This window comes from Narcine bancroftii, chromosome 1 (genome assembly GCF_036971445.1).
Source record: "Narcine bancroftii isolate sNarBan1 chromosome 1, sNarBan1.hap1, whole genome shotgun sequence".
Lineage (NCBI taxonomy): Eukaryota > Metazoa > Chordata > Chondrichthyes > Torpediniformes > Narcinidae > Narcine > Narcine bancroftii.
This window is the reverse complement of record NC_091469.1, coordinates 187,761,595-187,786,689: the sequence shown is the minus strand read 5'-3', so window position 1 is coordinate 187,786,689 and position 25,095 is coordinate 187,761,595. Positions and strand designations below refer to the sequence as shown.

The 25,095-nt window shown below is 36.9% G+C and overlaps 1 protein-coding gene across 5 annotated transcripts in view; it reads left to right on the top strand.

Moving 5' to 3' along the window:
• Positions 1–25,095, top strand: part of col27a1b (collagen, type XXVII, alpha 1b) — a 474,822-nt gene that overhangs the window by 266,689 nt on the left and 183,038 nt on the right. For all 5 annotated transcript variants that reach the window (XM_069885118.1, XM_069885099.1, XM_069885108.1 and 2 more), the window contains 6 exons: positions 3,439–3,492; positions 5,910–5,954; positions 9,573–9,626; positions 10,949–11,002; positions 22,557–22,610; positions 24,774–24,827. In XM_069885118.1, coding sequence (XP_069741219.1) covers positions 3,439–3,492; positions 5,910–5,954; positions 9,573–9,626; positions 10,949–11,002; positions 22,557–22,610; positions 24,774–24,827 — 315 coding nt within the window. The remainder of the gene's footprint in view (positions 1–3,438; positions 3,493–5,909; positions 5,955–9,572; positions 9,627–10,948; positions 11,003–22,556; positions 22,611–24,773; positions 24,828–25,095) is intronic.

The window sequence follows — 25,095 nt, the reverse complement described above, 5'->3', positions numbered from 1 at the left end:
AGTATATTTTGTTCTACAACATATTATTTGAGATAAACCGCAATGATTGTAACAATTGTGCAGATTAATGAAAAGAGCGATTTTGCTCTTTGCAGCCTGAGTTTCTAACATTGTGTAATGTTTTAGTAAGGTGTGTGACAGAGTATTTAGAGGTGGATTGGGAGGAGTTGTTAGAGCAGCTTGCACACACACATTTTAAAACACAGAATATTTGCAGGACTTTTGCAGAATGCTTTTTGCAGGAGGCAACAAAGTATCGACAGCAGCTTGCCTGGGAGAGCATGTGATTTTTGCAAGCAGAGGAGAACAGTTTTGTTCCCAGAGGGGGAGGGTGTGAAACAGAGAGAGGAGTCGCAGAAATCCATTCCAGTGGTCAAAGGAGAAGACTGGCAGTGTGAAAGGTGACCTGCTCATCTGCAGAACCCTGAAGGGGGCAAGTTTCGTCAGGAAGACTGATTGAGAAGGAATCAGTTGCGGATATCCTGGAAAAGGAATCACTCTCTGAAAACCAACAAGAACCCTCCTGAGTGGTAACCATTTGCCTGTTAAGCACCAAAGACTGGTGAACTTTGTTAATGCTAACCTCTGTGCATAGTACAAGAATTGTCTGCAACCCGAGAGATTGGACTGTGATCCAAAGAAGTTTTCTAATCTTAAATATACACAGCACTTAGTAATAGAGGGGGGATTAAGTAGTTAGATAGGTTAAGTAATAATAAGTTAAAGTTTAATTCTGATTTCTTGTTCAAATATAATTAAAAACTACTTTTGTTTAAGAAACCCTGTGTTGTGGTGCATATCTATTGCTGCAGCTTTTTGGGGTCCTCTGGAGTCCGTAGCAGGTGCCATTAACTGCTTCAATGAAAATTGCAACTAACTGAACGCTATGGTTAATTGAGGGGGTGAGAGTTCTGGAAACTAAACAAATATAAAATCTTAGTAAAAATTGGACAAGTGGGAATAGGCATAGTTTTGTGGATGGATCAACAAGCATGAAGATAAAGAGATTGGAAGAACTGACCACTGAAGAAAACAGAACATATGAGTTATGGGCAAAACTTAAAGAAGTGAACCCTAAGCAAAATGTGAAGCGGAACATGGGCGGCAAGATCTGGAGGAAAAAGAGTTGTATAGCATTTAATTGGCCATACTCCATGTGATTTGAAAGTGTGCATGCTGCATGAAATTTGAAAAATTGAATGCTGAGTTGAAATTTTAGGGACAAAGGGATGTACCAGACTTGAGGGAAAAAGCTTTAAATGTTGAGTGACATGAAGAGACACTAAGATTTCAGTGCAGAAACATTGAACAAAAGTTAGGGGAAGAAAATTTTAGAATATGCAAATAGAAGTTAAAATGAAGAAGTTGTGGGTAACTTGAAGAATATGTTGACTGAATTTTGCAGGACAGGGCAACAGTCAAGGTTTGAAATGAGGATACAGGAAGCAAACAAAATTTGAAAGAAGCAAACAAAATTTGAAGGAAGCAAACAATGGAAAAAGAGAGCCGAAGCAAGAATTTGAGAAGAAAGTTCTGATTGAGATATCTGATGATAAGTGTGACTGATTTGATTAATCAAGTTTTGAATTAATATTCAAAATAATTGAGTTCATGGATATTTAAATGACACTGGAATGGTTTGCAAATGGTTGAGTTGCAGAGCTGCAAATTGAATGAGATCACAACATAATTTAATAGTGGAATCTTGGTTGTCAAAATGAATAATACTCCATTCTATTTATTGATTGATAGGAAATTCAAGGATCTGTTTCTGACAGTTTTCAAATTGAATCGAAATCATAGTTCAGAATTCTGGTAGTAGATGAGCAAAGGTTTTGACTGCTTGAGGAAAGCTAATATATACAGTGCCCTACATAATGTTTGAGACAAAGAAACTTTTTGCCTTTATTTACCCCTTTGCACCACAGTTTTAAATTTTCAATCCAACAATTCACACGTAATTAAAGTTCACATTCCAGATTTTATACATTTTGGTTCGATCATGTAGAAATTACAGCACTTTTTGTACATATTCCCCTCATTTCAGGGCATCATAATGTTTAGGACATTGGGCTTTGCAAGTGTTTGTGAGCACTTGGTATACATAATTTCTTCATTGGTGCAGGTATAAGAGAGCTAGGCTTGCTTCTCAGCTTTTGATCACCTTTGGAGTCTGTAGTTGCCATTTTTCAGCATGAGGGCCAGAGATGAGGAAATGAAAATCAAAAAAGCTATTATGAGGCTGAAAACAAGAATAAAACAGAGACATCACCCAAACCTTAAGATTACAAAATCAACAATTTGGAACATCATTAAGAAGAAAGACCCTACTGGTGAGCTCAGTAATCAAAAAAGACTGGTATTCCAAGGAAGACCTCCACTGCTAGTGACAGAAGAATTCTCATCATAATGAAGAAAAATCCCCAAACGTATGTCCGACAGATCAGAAACATTGTTCAGGAGGCAGGTGTGGTTGTGTCAATGACGACTGTCTACAGAAGACTTCATGAAAATAAATACAGAGGCTCCACAGCAAGATACAAACCCTGGCGAAGGTGGTATGCTTTGGATCTTGGGTGGTTCCCTTATGCTTCCTCACTTTGCTTTTGCCATCATTCTTTTAAATACTTCCTGGCAAACCTTAATCTGGCCATCCTGTTTCTGTGGCTAACTAGTGGTTTGCACCTTGCTATGTAGCCTCTGTATTTATTTTCATGAAACCTTCTGTAGGCAGTCGTCATTGACACATCCACACCTGCCTCCTGAACAGTGTTTCTGATCTGATAAACAGACCAGATTTCTACATATAATGTATTTAAATAAATGCTTCTTTTGATGGACTGGTGAGACACATAAAATGTCTCAGTCAGATCCACTCTATGATCTGTGCTAGGCTGACTGATTTCAGCTAATGGGAGGTCATACAATTGGTCTAGGAAATACTAGACCAGAAACCTGTTAAAAATTATTTTTCTATTTCTAATCAATAAAAATAAAACAAATATATAAATACCTAAAAGCTTAACATTATTGCCTATCAAAGTAAGTGAGTAATATTAAATGAGTCATGTAGTCCTGAAATCACCCAGACCAGAAAACATTTGTCAAACTAGCTTAAGTGAGCTGGTGAAAATATTTGTTCCAAGATCCAATTGAATTTCTAACCATGGGGGAGAGTTTCACCTTCCTCAGCATCTATTAGGAATCTGTCCAAGAGTTGCCAATAATTTTTGTGGAATGTATTCCACTCGAGCAAGTCCCACCAAATTCAGGGGTGAAAAGATGTGTTACACCAATGTGCTCTCGATTATATGTTAAATAGCCTCCAACTAATAAATACCTGTACTATTTAAATGATTCTGAATTTCAGTGCATAAACATTGAGCCATCATTCCACACATAGCAATAACTTGTTTCTATTTATGTGTATTATTCTAGGGCCGCCCTGGGAGGAGAGGATTTCCAGGCAAACCAGGACCTGAAGGTTCCAAGGTAAACAAATAGGTGGATATAACCACATGGATCATATTTTTGTTTCTTCATATCCATTGAACTAGAATCATAGTTAAATGGTAAAATTTAAAAAAAACTATTTGTCAATTTGAAGAATTGTTCTCTCAAACAGTTCAAGATTACAGTACTTTAAAGTTCACTGATGTCCCTTGTGAGCTGATTAACCTCAGCTGATGACACAAATCTGACTTCAGCTTTTATAAGGTTTTATTTAAATAAATTGTCTGATTACAAACAACTGGTGCATAAATTGAAGAGGAATATGAATCTGGATAAAAGAACCCCAACCCTCTCTCAAAATTTCTAAAATGAGCCTAATCAGAATCAGAATTTATTGTCAAGAACAAGTCACGAGTTTCAATGTTCTGCGGCAGCTTCATAATACAAAGATTCATATTATGAACCATCTTACAACATTAATATAAAAAATAAAAATAATAGTGCATGAAAAGTAAGGCAGCGTCTTCTGTTCATTGATTATTCAGGAATCTGATGGCAGCGGGGAAGAAGATGTCCTTGTGCCATTGAGTGCTCATCTTTAGGCTCCTGTACCTTTTTCCCCAATGGTAGCAGACCGAAGAGGGCGTGGCCTGGGTCATAGGAGTCTTTGAGACTGCTTTTTAAAGACATCACCTCATGTGGTTGTCCTTGATAGAGTGGAGTCTGGTGCCTATGATGTCACAAGCTAAGTTAACACCCTTTGTTTTCCTTGTCCTGAAATATGATGCCTCCATTACCAGCCAATATTCTCTCCACGGTACAGCTGTAGAAGGTTTTGAGAATCTCCTCAAACACCTCCCAAAGTATAGCCGCTGGTGGACCTTTGTGATTACATCAACATGGAGGCTCCAGGACAGATCCTGGTTTACACTGAAAATAGATCAAATTGAACCAAATTTAGAATTATTTGATCTTGTGTCTCAATCAAATAAAATTGGCAAGTTGATTACCCCAGTCTTTTTTGCTTCCAGGCAGGAATTATGCAATAGGTTATATTAGCATCCTGAAAGTGGTCAGATTCTAACATCCTGCTTGCAGATGATCTTAACCACTTTGAAAGGTGGTTATGTTCCCACATTATGGATGGCTAATAGGCATTTTTGTGGCTCTAGCCTAGCACAATGTAGGAGGCTGGAAGAATGACACCCTAGTCGGAAGACTCATTGGCAGTGGGCCTATATAATTCTTTCTTAACTGAAGGAATATGTGCAAGCATCAAAATGATTTTTAATTTAACTTTTGATGCCACTATTGCTATGTTATCAGTTTCTGTTCTTTTTACATTGCACCCAGTTTGTGTATTTATTGGATCCAATACTAAAACAGGCTTCTGGTCCAAGCATCTAATGGAAGAGCCTATCAACAATAGATTTGGCCAGAGTGCTGATGTAAATGAAACAGAAGGTATCTTTCAGCTCCTATCGACTTGAATTAAAAATCTATTCTTGTGTCTGAAAATCTGACAAAGCAAGTTTATGTTTTTCTTAGCATTAAATATTCTGTGAAGTCAAACCTTTAATTATTTTCTTACTTTGGCCACATGCAACTTCTGGGGGGAAAAAAACCCTTGAGAAATATTCAAAAGTTGTACATTAAATAATTATAATTTGGAAAAAAATGCACTAACCACTAATACATTTGCAACAATGTGAATCGAAGTCGTCATCATTTCATCAACACAAAACCTAACAATAGAGCATTTGCTACAAGAATTGAATCAGATTCCTCCAATGTTGAAGGAGAGACTGTCATTTCCTTAACATTTAACCTCACATTGTCTGTGGATCTGTCTGTGCAACATTCTGCTGATTGTGAAGTTTTATTTCACACATCTCTGTTGACCTTTGATTGGTGATGAATGACTGCATCTTAGTGTGCATTCTTTATTCAATCTAATACTAATTTCTAGAAAATAAATGAATGTAAAATGATTTAGATGTAATGTCCACAGTTGCATGATACAATTATTTTACTGAAGAACTAAATGTGATAGCCTTTCAAGTGATTTTTACTATCTCATTCAATAGTTTGTTTCCATTATCTTTTTCACTACAAACCTACTGGATAGTGATGTTTTATGATGTTAAGCATATGTGACAGCAACAATTCTCTTAAATTTGTTGGAACTTTGGAGGCAAATGTAATTACTAAAGTAAAGCTGTAATCTGTCCAACATTGACTCAGATTGAAGAATTAGTTTTCTTTTGTAGAAGAAGTTACAGGCTCCGAGGAAATGAAGAACATTTTAAAACAATTTTTTACTTTTGTAGAAGTTGTTACAGGATCTGAGGAAATGAAGAACATCTTAAAACAATCGTTTACTTCGAAAATATGTTAGTGTAAAGCAAGATTTGCTCATTTTTGGTTTTTTTCTCTCTCCCACCCCCAACTCCAAGGGTGAACCTGGTGATCTTGGAAGAGTGGGGAAAATTGGAGAGCAGGTACTTACTGGCTTTCTACTTCTCATTTTGTAACAGGAATTCATTGTATCTTGCTCTGTTTTAATTAATAGTTTATATCTAAAAATGTTCAGTTTTTAACACTGCAGTATTTTAACATGTGTTCCAACTAAAATATAAAATCAAACCAAATATAGACTTTTATAAATCATAGTCCACGAAAGGTAATTGGAATGTGCAGAGCTGGCAATATTCAGTGTGTGGACCAATAAAAACACAGATTGTAGGAGAACAAGTTGGTTCAATTCAGGGTTATGATTTTGAGTATTATGCTTGGATTATCTTTTAATAAGCGAGAAACTGAAGTGTTTTGCTCTATTGGAATACTCTTCATTTATGGTTCCATCCAAAGTTATTTGCACTGCATAGTTTGGAAATTGTTCATCATTAATGAAGCGCTGTGAGTGTCTTTTTTCCAGACTGGATAATGTTCAGAAACATCCTATCCTTTCTGTACATTTTTGCTCTATTTAAAATAAGCAATTTTTTGAAATTAATTATAAAAATACATCAAAAGCACCCAGGAGGAAATAACAGGAAGCATGATTATGTGCCGAGAGCTCTTACATTGTTGCTATCACATTGGGCATTGGGGGGTACCACAAGCATCAACACAAAATAGAAATGCAGATGGCTGCAGAGAGCTGGCAAGCAGCTGCCAAGGACCTACGCGTTGGCAGGAGTTGGAGAGTGGGATTCGTTGGGACCATAATCCATTGGTCGGTACCATTCAAATATTATACAACTGGAGACATAGCAGTCTGCCTAAATTCTAAGATGCCTAGTTGGCAGCCATAATGATCTATTTGTATTCTGTCACTTCATTCCACATAGTGATCAACTGCACTGAAGTTCACCGCTTAGATGTTTGCACTGACTCAGAATCAGAATTTATTGTCGTGAACATGTCACAAAGTTTCTTGTGGCAGCATCACAGTGCAAACATTGATATAAACTACATGACCAAATAAATAAAAATAGTCCAAGAAAAAAAAAGACAAGGGTAATGTCTGTGGTTCATTGTTCATTCAGGAATCTGACAGCAGAGGGGAAGAGCTGTCCTTGTGCTCATCTTCAGGCTCCGGTACCTTTTTCCCAATGGTAGCAGAGTAAAGAGGGCATGGCCTGGGTGGTGGGGTCCTTGAGGATAGAGGCTGCTTTCTTAAGACGTCACGTCTTGTAGATAGATGTCCACGACGGAGTGCTGAATAGTGCCCGTGATGTCGCCAGCCAAGTTAACAACTGCCTGGGGTTTCTTCTTGTCCTAAGTGTTGGCACTTCATAGAATTTCAAATTTCCTCAGTGTTGTAGAATTAAATCGTAGCATGTCAATGAGCATCTTCAGACTCTTTTTTTTCATGTGGAAGCCTCAGTCCATTAAATTCCAAAAAGGAACCTGTGTGGCGGTGTGAGCAGTGGAAGAAACACAGCCACCACGTTGATGGTCGTTAACGACTGTTGTTATTCAAATTCAGCGCGCCCCTTTAAGGGCAGCATGAGCTCAGTCACCTGGTGCATTGTGACATCATAATCGCTGCCCAGGGCGCGCGCTGGAAGGGATGCTGGAGTCAGAGAGAAACCTCTGACGACGCCATCTCCCCATGGCTGCCCCGCCACGTGGCGATGCAAGCGGGGCCGGTTCACCATGAGGATGTGTGCCACCACACCTGAATATTTTTTAAGAAAAGTTTTGAAATTGGCACATGGGTGGGGAAAACAAATGATGTTCAAAAATTTGAAAAATGATTTTTTTTTAACTGGGTACTAAATGGAGATGGTGGGCTGATGGATTTTGTTTCTGTGCTGTATGACTGCACAAGAATTTGGGCCTATTTGCACATGTAGTTTTACATATCTTAGATCCTTTACGTGATCATTTCCAGGGCAACTTTATACTGAAACTACAATAACTTGCTGTATATCAATGGAGCATTTTACACTGAAACTAATGTTGTCAGCTTCAGCGTAATATATATTGCATATACAGCAACACTGCACTGCAAATTTCTTATTCTGTATACCATAAAACACCTGGTATCCAGCACTTGAGACCATGTATTGCACGATTGTGTGACAGATTATAATATGTTTTTGGGAGATAAATTTGGGCAGGGTTCTTAGTATAAGTCACATACAAACACTTTAAAACAGATCTTATTTAAAATACTGAAGCTCTGCTCATGCTAGACAGGCTGGCACCAAGAGCCTTTGCAAAAGCTTTGGAAAATGCCCAAGAGATGTCACTAATGGATTATTGTTTACAAAAAGGCAACAGATGAAAGAACTTGTCATAGCCACAAACTATCTGGAGTGGAACTTTCTGTTCTAAGAGGGTCATGTGGTTTTGCAAGCAGAGAGAGTAAAACAGGCTTTTTCTCTGAGAGACAGAATTACTGTTTTACAGTTCAGCAGCAGCTGGGACTGGAACAGGACAAGCTGGAAAGCTTGTGCAAAAACCACATTTGGAAGTGCTTAATTCAGCCTGCACAAGGTCCTTGCAGTTCATACAAGAGGAGAGGACTGGCTGCTTAATTTTTCACTTGAAATAAGAGAAACAAAATGGAACTCTGTGGTGACCTGAAAGAAAAAGGTCATCATCTGGAAAACCCTGATGGGGCGGTTTCTTGGGCAAGACACTGAAGGGGCTGGTTGCAACGAATCAGTTGTGGGTATCCAGTGAACAACCAATCTCTCTCTGAAAACCAACAAGAACCTTCCTGAACAGTAACTATTTATCTTTCAAGCACCAAAGCCTGGTGAACTTCATAAATGTTAAATTCTGTGCACAGTATAAGAATTGCCTGCAACTAGTGAACTTGGAGGTATGAGAAGTGAGATTGGACTTTGAATCAAATAGCTTTTCTGAACTTACACACACATTACATACACATGCACTTAGAATTAGAAGGGGGTAAAGTTAGGTTAGTTAAGTTAATAATAATAAGTTAAAGTGTGAACCTGTTTTCATGTTTAAAGATAATTAAAAGCAACTTTTGTTTAAGTAACTATTTGTCTTGGTGAATATCTTTTGCTGCTGGGTTTTGGGGTCCTCTGGGCTCATAACAATTGGCAAACTAATGGCAAAGTTCACCAATTTTAAACTTGTGTATTTTTAACCTATTTAATTTTTGCAAATTTTTTTGCCAGTTGCTTGAATTCTGAATAATAGGGGTTTTACTGTACAACTTTTGTATTAAAGCTACATGCCTGAGCAACAGTTAATTATCTTTGTAATGTACTTGGGCTGGAATTTCATAATTAGGCAACATAATGGGTCTGATCTTTTGCCACACATGACACAATGACACAAATGGCGTAATTTGCTGGAAAAAGATGAGAAGGATCCTATATCACTCAATTCATTTTTGGATGATGAAGAAGAATATGGGCATTCCATCTTATCCCATGGGAATCTACCCCTTCAACCACAGTTTTTAAGGCAATCATCTAAATAGTGAAGCAACAAATGCTTTAGAATCCATGCACAGTCACAGCTCTGTCTAATTCAAGACTTAAATTGTCATTAATTGCTGAACTCACAACATTGTAATCATTTGTTATTGCTTTTAAAATGAAAGATTTTTAAAAATATTTTACCAGGGTGAGCCAGGATTCATGGGATCAATCGGAGAACTTGGAAAGATTGGAGAAAAGGTATATAAAATTAAAATCAATCTGTGTTAAAAGTGAGATTATGGAACAAAATAGGCTGTGTGCAAAGACAATACAGTAATCTGCTTCTCATTGGCATGGTGTGTGTGCGATCCATGCTCAACAATGAACAAAGGAGAAATAGAATGTGTAACCTTTTCCTATATTCATAAGTTCTAGTAACTTACAGATGCAGACTGTTCCTAGTAAAATAACAGATCAGAAATAATTCAGACATATTGAATCAAAGATGCAACTTATTCTGGAATTGTTGGAAACAGATGCAAAGTTCACCAAAGTGAGGAACTGGAGGTGATTAAAGTAAAGGATAATGTATAAGCATATTTTAAAAGGGCATAATTTAGATAGTATTTATGAAAATTGAAGAACTGAAACCACCCATTTGGCCCAATAGATTCTTGACAGGGCTTATACACCACGTGAAAATTATCCTTCATTCAGTCAGCACATTGTATCTTACTTTTCCTTTTTTCCTCATGTGCTTATATGCTGATATGCTTGGATATTGAAGCACCTTGCTGCCATGTTATAGTCATGGTCATTGTGTTCTTTCCTCTGAATCATTGCTCCATTCCTGGAGATTCCAACACTATTGTGCTGCCCCAGTTCAGGAAGGGAGAAGGCTGCATCATCAGAAGTACTGACTAGCACGACAGAATACATTACCAATTGCCACTTCCATAGAGATATTTTGGATCGTAACACTACTTAAGAGAAAGGATCCAAGCCCTAAATGTACTATGTTTTTAAATTTCACTTTAGCCAACTCTCATCAGAACTATACAAGCACGGTTGGCATAGCTATTACAGCGCCAGCGTCCTGGGTTCGAATCTGATGCTGTCTGTAAGGAGTTTCTACATTCTCCCCGTGGGTTTTCTCAGGGTACTCCAGTTTCCTACCACCCTTCAAAACGTTCAGGGATTGTAGGTTAATTGGGTGTAATTGGGCAGCTCCAGCTCGTGGGCTTGAGGGGCCTGTTACCATGCTGTACATCTAAATTTTAAAAATAATAATTTAAATAAAAGCAGAGATTACTGGAAAAACTCATCAGTTCAGGGAATATCTCTGATTAGCAAAACAGAATCAGTGTTTCTGTTGTCAAAAAAAAATTTCAGACATGAATGTTCATCATTTGAAACATTAATTCTGTTTCTCTCTTCACTAAAAATACCTGCTCTGTTGAATATTTCTACTATTAACTGGTTCTATTTCACATTTCTAATATCTGTAGTCTCTCATGTTATCATTGTGTAAACCTTGTTCTGGAATTCTCACTGAAGGCTACCTGCTCTTGTTTCTGCAGGGTGATCGTGGTGAAACTGGTCCTCCGGGCCCTCCAGGGGTTAAAGGAGCAATGGTAAGGAGTAGGTTTGTTGTGTCTCTTCCCATCTCTTTATACCCCTTTTCCCCTTTCAGCACTCCTGTTCCTATATCCACTTGACATCTTTTGACTCTTTCCACAAACCCTCTCCATTCTCCTTGCACAATTCTCCTTTTCTCCCTTCTCCTTGCCCTCTTTCCTCCTGACTTCTTCCCCTCCCATTCCCCCCTCTCTCCCATTCAGTTCTTCCTTCTCATTCTCTTCTTCTTCACCTCTTATTCTTCTCTCTTTACCTCTTTTTTTACTCAATCTCTTTCACATATACTATCCCCTTCCTATCCCTTCACCACCCTTTCCCTCTCTCTGTACATCTCTTCCCACTTATCTTCATTCCACATCTTCCCATCTCCCACCTTATTAATTTCCTGGTCCTCTATTTCTTCCCCTCCACATCCATTCACTTCCTCAATTCTTGCTCCTCCTTCCATTCCTCCTCTCCCCTGCACCATTTCTTTCCTCTCCCTTTCCCTCCCCCTTCCCTTCCCCTATATTTCAACACTTTTGCCCTCCCATTTATCGGCCTCTCCCCAGTTTGCTCTCTCCCTCCCCACTGGCCTCTCTCCATCATTTTGGTCGATGTTTTCTGAACTTCTATTGATAGTTTCCATTCAATGTAAACATTTGCATGGTGGAAAATAATTAGCCTCATAATTGTTAATTATATACAATGAGTAATGTCCACTGTAAATGTAAATAATGCAAATGCAAGTTTTGAAATGCATAAAGTCTGCAATCCTTGATAATCGCGACTTCAGGGGGAAAAAAAAACTGCCAATACTGGAAATCTGAAATAAAACTGAAAATTCTGAAAACACACATCAGGCCAGGGCAGCATTTGTAGAGAGCGGAGTTAATGTTTTGTTAACACTGACTCCTGTCAACAATGCTGAATATTTTCAACAGTTTCTATTTAATATTAATAAACAGGTTTCAGAATATCCAGTAGTTATATATTTAACTTTTAATTTCAATCCATCCAGAAATTAACTGTATTTTCAATAATATTGGCCCTTAATGTTAACATGAGTTTTGTGATTTGAGAGAGAAGTCAAACATTTTATGGGACTATATTCCATTAAATACAGAGGCATTGATTGAACTGGATTAAAATTTGGGCCCCTTACCAAAACACAATTTAAAGTGTGTAGCTCACACTCAAACCTGAGTTTTGTGATTAGCCCAGGTGTAATTATCCTTCACAATGTTCATTGGATTTTATGAATTCTTGAATTCTGCCTGAGTCCCATTTTCTGACTTCCAAAGAATTTTCCAAAACCAAAACTTCGATGTCGTCAGATCCCTGGAAAAGTTTCAGATCAGTTAACATTGCCCAACTCAGCTTCAGCTCACATGATACTCGATCCATGGCTTTTCTATCACTGGGCTTAACTATTCCAATGCTTTTATGTTTTCCTGGCTTGTCTTTCTCATACTATTCTCTACTGCCTCTGTTCACTTTTCATCATTGCATTCACATTATCTAATAAAGCAAAAACCTAAGATATAAGAGTAGGAGTTAGCTAGGTGATGTCAATATACTTTAATATCTTTTCTCCATAATTAATTCCTTTGTGGTTCAAAAATTTGCCTACTTTGTCCTTGAATGCATTTAATTATCCAAGCTGCACAACTCTGGGGCAGAAAATTCAGAAGATGCATGACTTTTGAAGTTTTGGCATCACCATTTCAAATTGGCAACCTGTTAGACTAAAACTTATCTCCTTTTGTTATAGATTTCCTTACAAGGGGAAACATCTCTGCTTTTATGTTATTGATCCCCTTCAGAATCATACATAAATTTTAAATTTCATCCAAAATCCAAACAACTCAACAACTTGGGTCAAGTTCAAGATATGGGGTTAACAGATCAGATTGAAAACGAGACGATATTTTTTCAGCTGAAGAGTGGTGAATCTTTGAAATTCTCTACTCAGGGAGGCTTTGAAGGCCTTGCAAAGTGCACTCAAGACCAAGGTATATTTTTGAATATAAACAGAATCATGGGATGTAGGTTTAGTGGAAGAAAATGAGACTCATTAAAGAGTCAACCGGGATTGAATGGCTCAGCAGTCTTGAGCTCAATGGCCTTCGTCGAAACAGTGAAGTTTAAAATGATACTAGAAGCAGAAAGACCTGGGGAATTTGTTTCTGTTAGATATAAATTAGTTAAAAAGATTCAGCAAAATAAGCAATTCATTTAGCTATACTCATCTTTTTGAGGTAATAATCCTCCTCAGCCTTTTGCTGCTGGACTGGGCATAGGAGAAGGAGGTTACCTGTCCTGGCATCTGAACTTTAGCTTACCTCTGACCTGTAATTTTCAACGGCCAGGCACAGAAATCAGAAATAACCTGATCCCTGCACTGCAATAGTCGACTGTTTCCAACGTACTTTCCAATTACAAATGCATATGTTCTGACTGATTATGCTCAAATCTGGCCATTGTGCTTTAAGAAAGATGTAGCTTTGAATATATTGCAGAAGGGATTGACTAATATAGTACTAGGAATGAATGATACCACAAGATAAAGGAACAGAAGCAGGCCACTAGGCCCATTGAGTCTGTTCTTTGACTCCACACTAAGCTGAACTATGCTCACACCTAGTTCCAATTTCCAGGCTTTTCCCCATATCCCTTGAAACCCTGACTAATTAGATACTTATCAATTTCCTGTTTAAATTCTCCCAATGATCTGGCCTCCACTGCTGTATGCGGCAGTGAGTTCCACAGATCCACACCCTCTGACTAAAGAAGTTCTTCCTCATCTCTATTTTAATTGGATAACTTCTAATTTTAAGACTGTGACCCCTTGTCCTTGATTCACCCATCAAGGGAAACATCTACATCCGCTCTGTCAAAACCTTTCAAAATGTCTCTATGAGATCCCCTCTCATTCTTCTATACTCCAATGAATACATTCCAAGAGCTGCCAAACATTCCCCATACGCCAGCCCCTGCATTCCAGGAATCATCCTAGTAAATCTCCTCTGCATCCTCTTCAACAACATCACATCCTTTCTAAGATAGGGGGCGCAAAACTGTACACAGTACTCCACCAGTGTCCCATAGAGCCTCATCAACACCTCTTTACTCTTGTACACTATTCCTCTTGAATTGAATGCTAGCATAGCATTCGCTTTCTTCTCTATCAATCCCACTTGGTCATTAATTTTTAGGTTTCCCTGTATGAGGACACCCAGGATCCTTTGCCCTGAGGTTTGAATATTATCCCCATCCAAATAGCACTCAGCCTATATTTTTTTTTTGCACTGCCAAAATGTAGAACTGTACATTTCTCAATATTGTATCTTATCTGCCATATTTTTGCCCAGTCTCCTAATCTTGTCTATATCCTTCTGAAGCTTTTCGGTTTCATCAACACTTCCTGCTCCACCACCTATCTTGGTGCCAACTGCAAATTTGCCCAAAAACCATTCATTCCATAATCCAAATTATTAATATAAATTGTAAACAGCAGCGGCCCCAAGGCTGACCCCTGCGGAACACCGCTTGTTACAGGCAGCCAACCTGAACGAGATCCCTTAATTGCAACCCTTTGCTTCCTGCCTATCAGCCAATTTTCTATCCAGTCTAATACCAATGAAGTTTAACATTTGGATTAGCTGGAGATATTTTGTTGGAGAGAAGATTATGTGGGTATTTCTTAGGTTTAAGATCCTGAAATACTGAGATGATTAAATAAGCAGAAAATGTTGAGTCTCTAACTCAAAGAGACTCATTTAAGTTTATTGAAAAATAAATTCTCTGAGAATTTTTTTATTTTACACAATGAGTTCTTGTGATCTGGAATGAACTATCTGATAATGGTGATGGAAGAGGTTTCAAAGGTAAATTGCGAAAGAGAATTTGATTAACATTTTCTTGAAAGCAAGTCTCCAGAGGAGGAAGGAGGAATATTGAATTAATTGTTAGTCCACCAAATTGTTGGCACTGGTAGATAGAGACAAATATCCACCTTGTGTTCTGCATCATTCAGTGATTCTTTGACTCTGGCTAAGGAAGAAGGCTGATACAAGAGCCGTATCTACCCAAAAAGATAGAAGAAAGTTTATTTTTCTGATACAGGCTGATTGACTTTGATTATTCCAGCAGTCAAAGTAATTCACTAACAAAAGTGCTTCTCAAAAACAGAATAATTTTGCAAGAATTTTTGTGTCTTACTGCACCCTGGTGAAAAAAGTACTCCACCTGGTGGCCAAACTGAATATAAATTATTGCAAACAATGGAGAGATCGGCTGATTCAGAAACATGGGGGATTATTTCAAAATCTCAGGTTGAAAGCCCCAAATTTATCACCAGGCTGAATTTAGTCCCGACAACATTGAAATTACATCTTAAGTTTTCAATTATATTAGGAAATAATTTCCTCAATTAAATATATCAGTTTATTCTCTAAATTCTTCCTAATTTCAATGTTATCTGTGAAAGTTCAGTCCAATTAAATGATTAATGTTTCAAATAATAGTTTATTATCAAACATCGAAGCAAAGTTTCACATTTGTATAAAAATTTTATTGTTAAGATATCCTGCTTTTTAACAAAATAAATTGCCTTTTGGTAAGACGTCTCCCCTGTATTCAAAATTAAAGAACAGAACCTCCCAAAAGCTTTTATTGACTTGAAGCTGTAAGTTTTATATTTGTTTTGTGACATTAGAGCACGCTGAAGCATCAGTAAATAAGGCTTCCATGTGTGACTCTCCACATATGGAAATTTATTTACTGATGAGTGGCATCAAACATGGTTTCCTCAGGATGTACCTTCCCACAAAGAATAGAAAGGGTCTGTTTTGTTAGAGCACAACATTGTTTTACCAACTGGTTAGAAGAGGGTAACTTTACTATCTTCTCAACTAAGAAAAATAGTTTAGCATTAATAAACCTTCATTTTCAAAGCATATGGCTGGACAGTATCCAGAAAACAAAGCATGGATGCAGATGGAAATCATGGCATTCATTAATTTTGCATAGATTTCTGAGTGAGATAATTCCCATTATTTATAAGGATTGACCTTCTGGTGGCTCACCTGTATGATGTAAGTTGCAGCGAGATACCCATAATCTGCTTCTAATTCTTTTAGAATTAAATATACAGTACAATTCTGATTATCCAAAATCAGATTATCTGAAATCCACATTTATCTGAAAAATTTCAATGCTGAAATTATGTCATTTTGCTGCTGAAAAAAATCAGATAAATGAGTTTATCCAAAACAATCAGAAATTCTCAGTTATCCGAATTTTTTTAAGGGCTTAACTGACATCACAGGTTGAAAAAATTTTGGAAAACCTCTGAGTAGAATTTTAAGATTTTGATGTTGGATTTATCTTCTTTTGTTCAGGTTATTTTGTGATGAGAATGAAACATTATTTCATGCTTTAAACACCTTCCCTTGTTGTTTAAACATTGTTGCTACTGGGCTGTTTTTAAAAAATGACCAGTTATCCGAAAATATCATTTATCCGAAATAGGCCCAGTCCCGACCATTTCGGATAATCGGAGTTGTACTGTATATATTGATTAGAATCACATATGAGACACTTTCCTTGCAGAAGAAAGAGCTTTTAAATAATGAAGAAGGCTCATACTGAACTTCATTTAAAAGGTTAGGGTTATTTTCCTGTGGTAATGGTTTCAGCAAAATTAAGTGGCTAGAGTTGTCAAACAAAACCTTGAAAAGGAGTAACATTTCATGTTCATCAGGTGAGAAATGAGTAACAAAATTGGAGAAGGATATCTAACAAAACACATGGTACCCATGGAAAGATGTTGCAGAGCAATATCTGTCAGGTGCTGGTGTATCTTCTATGAATGCCTGCACTTTTGAGAGCCCTGCCCTTTGAGGCCTAAATGCAGAAATCACATTCTCAAAAACCTGGTGAGGATTTTGCCTTTATGACTGAAGCATTGAGCAACAAAGTGTCACATTAATGGATCTCAGTGGAGCAAACTTAGAAAGATCCTGAACCCACAGTTCTGAGAGTTAGGGTGATTCAGACTTTTAACTGCAAGAGCAATGCACAGCACTTATGATTGATTGCTGCATGTAATTTGCTTAAGGGCAAAAACAAAGTCACGGTCATCCTAACTTACATAAATCTTGCTTCAGGATTTTTACAGTCTATATATGACTCCTATGATGCTTCACTGTTGCACTGAGTGCTTCCTGCTTTTTCATCACACCTGGTTGGGGTATTTAGTTGCATGCAAGATATCCTCTCTGATATCATCCTTGCCATTTGCATATGAAAGTTGGCTCCATATGAGTTCACGCTCAAGTTTATTATCATTGGATTATACAAATACAACCCAATGAAACATCATCTCTTCGCACCATAGTGCGCACACACGGACACGTATACGTATATACACCGTATACACAAACGAGGTGTAGGTGTAGCAATCCAAACTAAATGGACATAAAAATAAATCTAGGATTATTCAAGTCTTACTGCCTGCTGGACGAAGCTATTTCCCAGCCTGGCAGTCCTGGTTTTTAACGTTCTTGTATCTCTTCCTTGAAGAGGTGTCTCAAAGATACTCCGGGCTTGATGGTAAGCATCCCCACTAATTCTCTGAGCCATTTTTATTCACCGCTCCCTAAAAATAGCATTGATAGAGACTCCAGGAAGCAGTTGTAATCACCCCCGACATGATGCTTTGCAGCAATCATAGCGTGCTATGATGCAGCCAGCCAGGACACTCTCTCTTGTGCACCTGTAGAACATTGTTAGCATGGTGGCCAATAGTCTTACCCTCCTCAACCTGCATATGAAATATAGGTACTGCTGTGCCTTCTAAGCTAATTTTGGGTCCTGTATGGGTTATTTTTAAATGGACGCCAGGATATTTTGTGCTCCTCACTCTCTATGATGGAGCTGTTGATATGTAATGGCGAGTAGTCCTTCATCCTCTTAAAGTTCATGTCTTGTTCATGTTGAGACTCCGGTTGTTGCTCTTGCACCACTGTATCAGCCTTTCAACTTCCTGTCTGTAAACCAATGGATCATGTTGCTGATGAGACCAACTACCATTGGGTTATCTGTAAATTTGTTGATTCTGTTGCAGTTGAACCTGGCACAATTCATGAGTTAGCAGGTATGAACAGTGGCAGGTTGCGTATGCAACCCTGAGATGGGGCTTGAGGTTTTGCTGCCAACTTGGATAGACTATGGTCTTTCAATCAAGAAGTCCAGGATCCAATTGCAGAGAAGGGTACTTGAGTCCCAGTGAGAACGGTTTATCCACCAGCCTCTGAGGTATAATTGTGTTGAATGCTGAGCTGAAATCAATGAACAGCAGCCTGGTGTATGAAGCATCATTCTCTAGGTGGGTCAAGGCGGAGTGAAGAGTTATGGCTATGGCATCGTCATCGGATCTGTTGGCTGATAGGCAAACTGAAATGGGTCCATTGTCACTTGTAGGTGCTTCATTACCAGTCACTAACTCAAAGCACCTTATGATCTTGGAGGTCAGTGCCATTCCAGAGGCACTGATTCCTCCACAGGAGAACTCAACAAACCTTGTCCCTTTATTGTCAAATTTACTCACTTTTAGTCACCACTCTCCAGATGAGTCATGGTTGTATTGTGATGTGACCTTTTCAGCGTTGCTTGCTCAAGTCAAAATTATGAAGAATGTTGTCATCAGTGGAGCATTTTTGTTTAAATGGAAGACCTTTAGCGCTGTTTTGGAAGTACCTTTACCACTAATGAATTTCATGATATTTTTAGAGCTTTTTGAAAGAGTTTACTAATGTTGTTTTAAAGCCAGAACCCCTTGGAGATGAATTTTTGGTTTATCTTTTGTCTTCTAGCCAAGATAGGTTAAAAATAATGATACATAATGATGAAAGAATATCACATAAGAACAGTTTAGTTGAATAGAGGATTTTAACAGCCAAACCAGGCAAGTGCAGGACACTATTCACTAATGCAGCTACCCTAGATTATACGGATACATAGAATTCCTGTCTATTCAGCAGGATAAGGAGTTAATCTGCTAGTTACAGCATTTGATTTATAAATTTCAAGGAGCCAATCCAACAGGAAAGGCTAAGATTATGAATAAAATTCTTTTAGAATTAAATATGTGTCTGCTAAAACTGGAACTGTTTCAACATAACCAACATCTAGAACTCAAAACTGATGAAATGGGCATTAAAAATGAGATCAGTGCCAATAATAAATGGAACATAATATTTGCTTTTATCTTGTAAAATACAGATAGGTCATTTCATCTGCAATTGGAATAAAATTGTGTGATCTTGTTCTTAACAATAATGTTCACACCCATGATTATACACAGTGATTTCCAGATTTTTTTGTCTGCCAATCATGGTACATGTCAAACAAAAACATGCATTTTGCCCATGTGACGGGATACGTCATTGATATATGTGCCTAAAATTATTCACATATGCAAGTATTTCTATGCAGACAATTACTTAATAACAATTTTGTCTGATTCCCAGACATGATTTCTCAGATGAGGAGACTAAAAGAAAAATCAAATGAGCATTTAAATTAGACCCAAAATCTGGAGTGAAAGAAGGAAATGGTTGAAAGAACAGTGAAAATTACAATGAAGCTGATTTTGCAGAAGATATCTGCAAGCAACGCATGCTGTTACTGATGTGCTACTCAGTTCGCAGTTTATGGAATGTGAATCAATAGGTTACTGGCCAATTTGCATCATGCTACCAGAATTTTAAGAAAAGGTATCTCCTGGTTAATTACCCCATGAGCTGCACATTAATTATCCTAAAACTTGCTACAGAAACCTGTCTAATAATTAACATTAATAATGGGTAATGATCAGAAAGTGAAATTTCATTCTCATTCATCAGCTTGGGATTTTTTTAGGAAATTTTAAAATAATGATTAGATTAATTTTCATATTTTTCCTTTCATTTAAGTTTCCTGATTTTATTTTGTCCATTCTTTCTGTTCACAACTTTTTTTGTATGTGATTTGCCATTGAATTAATTGTCTCTAATTCACTGTCCATTTCAGTCCTTCCTCCCTCTATGGCTCAACACTTCAGAAAACTAAGGGGATATACCATTTGCAGCATTGTTCACCAAGGCTCTAGTAGTCCCTTTGCCTTTCTTGTCACACAAGCATCACAAGCTTCTGATGCTTGTGTGGGCAAAAAGAAGTTAAAATATATTTGTACAGACAAGTTTATCTAATGTCACATGATAGGATGAAATTTCCACAAAATCTTGACTAATGGTTATTTTTTTTAAATAGTAAAATTAAAATTGCATGTGCTCTAAGCCTGCCTTTGACAATAGATTTACCACAAATATTCAAGGTTCTCATTCAATTTTTGTGCAAGTTTCTAGCATTAAATTTTCAACATTAATTTAAAGTATCATATTCCCTGCAGACTGGAGCTATTTTGTGTTGATGTAAAAGAAGAATCTGATACTCCTGAAATAAACTTGGAGTGCACATCAAAAAGTTATATTCTAAAAACAACGATCTTCTATTAATTTAAATGAAAATAAAATATTGGGCTAGGGGAGTTCAGAATTCTCCACCATGCTTGACCAGATGTAAGGAAATGGAAAATCTCACCTGTATTTATGACTGAAGTTGACGACAGCCTTGGGTGGTCTGTTTCCATTAGGTGTCCAAGTCTTTTAAGACATTTACTATCTATAGGTTGTAGATGCCCTTTGCATCTATTCATACATGTCCAGTAATTATAAACTATCAATAATTATGGTGTATGGAAAAAATAGAGGGAAGGGCTTTCTGCAAACTGTTCATTTTGTTTTTTTTAAAACATAAACTGCATTTGTTTTTCTAATATATCAATGGCATGTGTGGTCTTCCCTTTGATGAGAGGAAATTCAACACAATGAGTTACTGTGCTATCTGCTGAAAAGATGTAATAGATACGGTTAACAAAAACATTTTATGAATACTTTATATTTGGATTTTTTGAAATTTGGAATACGAGTTCAAATACAATTTCACATTGACTAGGTTCATTCCAGTTGTTTTTTTCTATATACAAGTATGGATTCCTATATTGTGGTACTGATGCACATGGAAATTTATTAAACTTATTGTCAATTTTTCTTGGTATGGTTGCACTGTAGCTTTCATCTCAGTAATGCTTCAGGATGTAATTGGGTTAAAAATGATCAAGTTTACTATTTTTATGAACTAAAAGTGGGAATGTCTATAAAAGCTGTGCAACTGAGAAATAATTTATTGGCGTTTGGAGAGAAAATAGCTCTAAGAATTTGCATGGACATGTTAACCACATATGGTTTATGTATCACCTTATTGTGATAAATTATTTCCACCAGTTGGCATACTTTCAAGGTGAGATACCAGTGTGAATTCCCTTTAATTCATGTCTTTCTACAGTCTGCACTGCCAAACCAATCCTAAGCACATTCAGTCTGCTTTCGGAAGTCTAAATGAATGCAGCTTAAGAGTTTTGTGTCAATAAACTTCTCAGTTCCTAGCTGGAAGTTGTGAGCATAAGTTTAGCTGCCCACCCAGAAATGCTAAAAAAAAGGTTTTTAATACTGGTGCCTATTTTTAGAATGGTTGAATCTGTTTACCTGATATCTTTTCTTTATGTTGATAATTGCTGTGGGAGTGAGGGCATTCCCCTTCTGCCCACTGGAACCAGAACACACATTCTGTGTATTTACTGTCTCTTGGCCAATGTAACTAGAAAAGCGGAATACAGATGCTTCAGTCTTCACTTGCCAGAAGAAAGAGGTCTGGCACAGTGCAGTCTAAGAGAATTGAGAAGGTTAAAAGACAGAACTATTTATTGAAAGTAGTTTCCTTCACAGGAAATGGCAGAAAAATGAAGGTTGAACTGATGGCCAATCTTAGTTGTTAGAGAAAAATGTATTTCAGCATGAACACCATTTTTTTAAAATTCCCACAGATATACAGTATCCTGATATTTCTGTGCTATAACCTTCAGATGAATGAACATATATACTTAAAAGCTTTTTCCAAATAAAAATGCTAAAATCTACATTATTCCATTTTTAATATCATCAAAGATGTTAACTATTCCAGTTTGAAATAGAATATTTCTTCTATGAAATCTGAATATGAATTTGATTAGGTGTAACTAAATGTTGTGGTGAGGTTGGCTCATATACATATGACTCAACGATTGGAGGGTTTTGATTTGTTAGTACACCGTATTGTCTTGAATAGTTATTTTCTCCATCTACTCTGTTCCAATTGCTGCTTTTAGAAGTCTGCACTAAATCAGATTCATGTGCATATCCCCGGTAACTGTAAATTCTTGCTACTTACATTGCAAGGTACATGGAAGATGAAACATTAAGGTGCACTAATTACCCAGATGTTGGAAAAATGGATATATTTGTAACAATCTATAGATTCCAAGTTGCTATTATACTGTTACAATTCTCAACAGATCACTTTGATAAATAACTCATATACAAATATTCTTTAGTAAATTCATAATTTTTTATTTTATTTAATTTTCAGGGTCACCCAGGGCCTCCTGGAGAAATGGGGCCTCCAGGACCAATTGGACCACCAGTAAGTGCCCAATATTATTGGATTTAATTGTGGGTCTCTTTTCAGGAAACTAAATTTAAACTTTCTAAATTTAGACATTCAGCACTGTAACAGGCCATTTTGGCCCAAGATTCCGTGCCTTCCAATTTACACCCAATTAACCTATGACCTTAGTAAGACCCCTCCTGACCTTGTCCCATCATGGGCCCGGGCTACCCCTGCCACGGCACAAACCACCCCCGCTGCGCCTTGCTCCCAGCCATGGCCCAATCAATAAAACTCAATGAATTTTATTTTTTAAATATAAAATATTTTTTGGGAACAAATGAGTACCTGAAGTACAAGACTGATGTGTTTATTCAATTCACTCATGGTTCAGGTGAAGAATGAATGAGTTTCCTGTATCTTGCTTTCGCATTGCAGAATAATGAGATAAATAATTCAATTTTGCCAACAATTCATTCTCAATTCTCTCTGGATAAAAAAGGGCTTCAGCCCTGTGATTAAGCAGAGAGTATTTTTGAGGTCAAAAGTCTGGAATGTTAGTTCTGAAATGTAGGTTTGTCAGCACCATGTGCCCTCATTTGTGCACTAAACTGAAGGAGCTTGCATTCATTCAGGACTAAGCAGCACACTTAAATAACGTTCTCGTATACTGGCAGGCTGACATCCATTTGGAGCATCATGCACACTATAGCCAATAAGGTGACACCAAATGAATGCCTGCTTCTCAGTACTTTGCTTTTTAGCCTGCATTTTTACAATTGTTTCTTTATCCTGATTTTGGCTGATTTTCTTTGTGTTTTCTCAGCTTTTTTCCCCCAATTCTTATCTTGTTTCTGCTCCTGTTTTTCTTTCATTTTTATCTTCTTTCTGCTACTTATCTTTGCTTTTCTAACTTCACCTTTTATTTCCTTTTCTTTTGCGTAATATAATGTTGCCAGTTTATCCTCCAACAACATCCTTGTCAAGAATGGAGAAAAATCTTGCAAGAACCTAGAGAATCTTAGCAGCTATTTGGGTAAGAGAGTCGCCAAACTTGCACTTATGTACCTTTCAGGTCCTTGAGATGTTCCCAAGTGCTGCACTGTGCTGCATAATACCTTTATGTACAGCTTGTTTCCATTAAGAGCAAATAAATAAGTTCTATATTTTTGGTGATATTGCTTAGAAGTAATGTCTTAAAGTACTGATACTTTACTTTTGGATTAGTTGGAAAGAAAATGATTGAGGGTTTTACTTGTCTGGAGGTGTCTGTTCCTGACACAAGTTACCATAATAAATTCTTGTAAAAAAAAATTCAGTGGACAATAATGTATCTATCGTAGTAACTGCAAAAATCCATGTGCACATCTCCATTATCTTTGCTTATTCTTTGCCTCTCAACTTGCTGTGTCCCAAAAAGTGGCATAATTGTCCATTTCTCTTGTTTCTCCTCTATTTCACCCTCTATATCTCTCCTCTAATCCTACTGGATTAAATAAGATTTTAAAATTATTCTTAATAATTTTCCAAACCTTTTTAATTTCTCACTTTTGTTTCTTCACATCAGAACACCAATGGCCTCAATCTCTCAATTTTTAATTCTTAAATGGCAATATCTTGCTTTAATTATTTTCATATCTTGTATCACAATTTTATCAAATGTAAAATCAAATTAAAATGAAAAAATTTGTGAATGTATAATGAGGTAAAAAGAAAACTAATAAAAGCATGGACCTATCAGGACCAGACAAAGGTAAGAGTGAGGTTCTTAATGACTATTTTAAAAGTGTCTTCATAAGAGAAGGGATGATGGTGATACTATCATTTAAATGAACAAGTGTGAAATATTTAACAGGATAAATTAGCAAAAGAGAAATTATTAAGAGGTTTTCCATCCTGAAAACAAATGACCAGCCATAATTTAACCAAATAACAAAAATTCCAAGTGTCAGTCAAATATGTTTTTTTTTAAAGCTGCTGCTCATTTAACTGCAGCTCTGAATAAATGTGAATGTATTAATATTTTTTGAATCAAAAGTTTATCCTTTATACTAATACAAATCATATTTTATGAGATATGACTGGCACTACTGTGCTAGGCATTAAAATTTCATAATAAAGTTGGATGCAAAGTTGTTCAGTTGCTAATAATGAGGTGATTATGACTGTTACAACCTGTTACTTGTGTACCTACCACAGGGTGCCAGAGGTGTTCAAGGATCCTCTGGAATGAGAGGAATGAAGGGCCGCAGGGTAAGTGGGCTATTTCAAATACAAATGGGATAAATAATCTAGTTGTGGAGAGGATCTCAGTCACAGAAACTGAATTACGAACATATTGTGCTGCTTTGAAGTTAGTAAGTAATTGAATTGTTTCTCTATATGTACATCCACTAAAAATTGAAGTTGATATTTTATATTTGATACGAAGTGGAAAAGTCATATTGCGAATACCCATTTTTAAGTTCATATTTTAAGAAAACTTTGTGTCTTTACAGTGCTTGACAAAAATAATAGCATT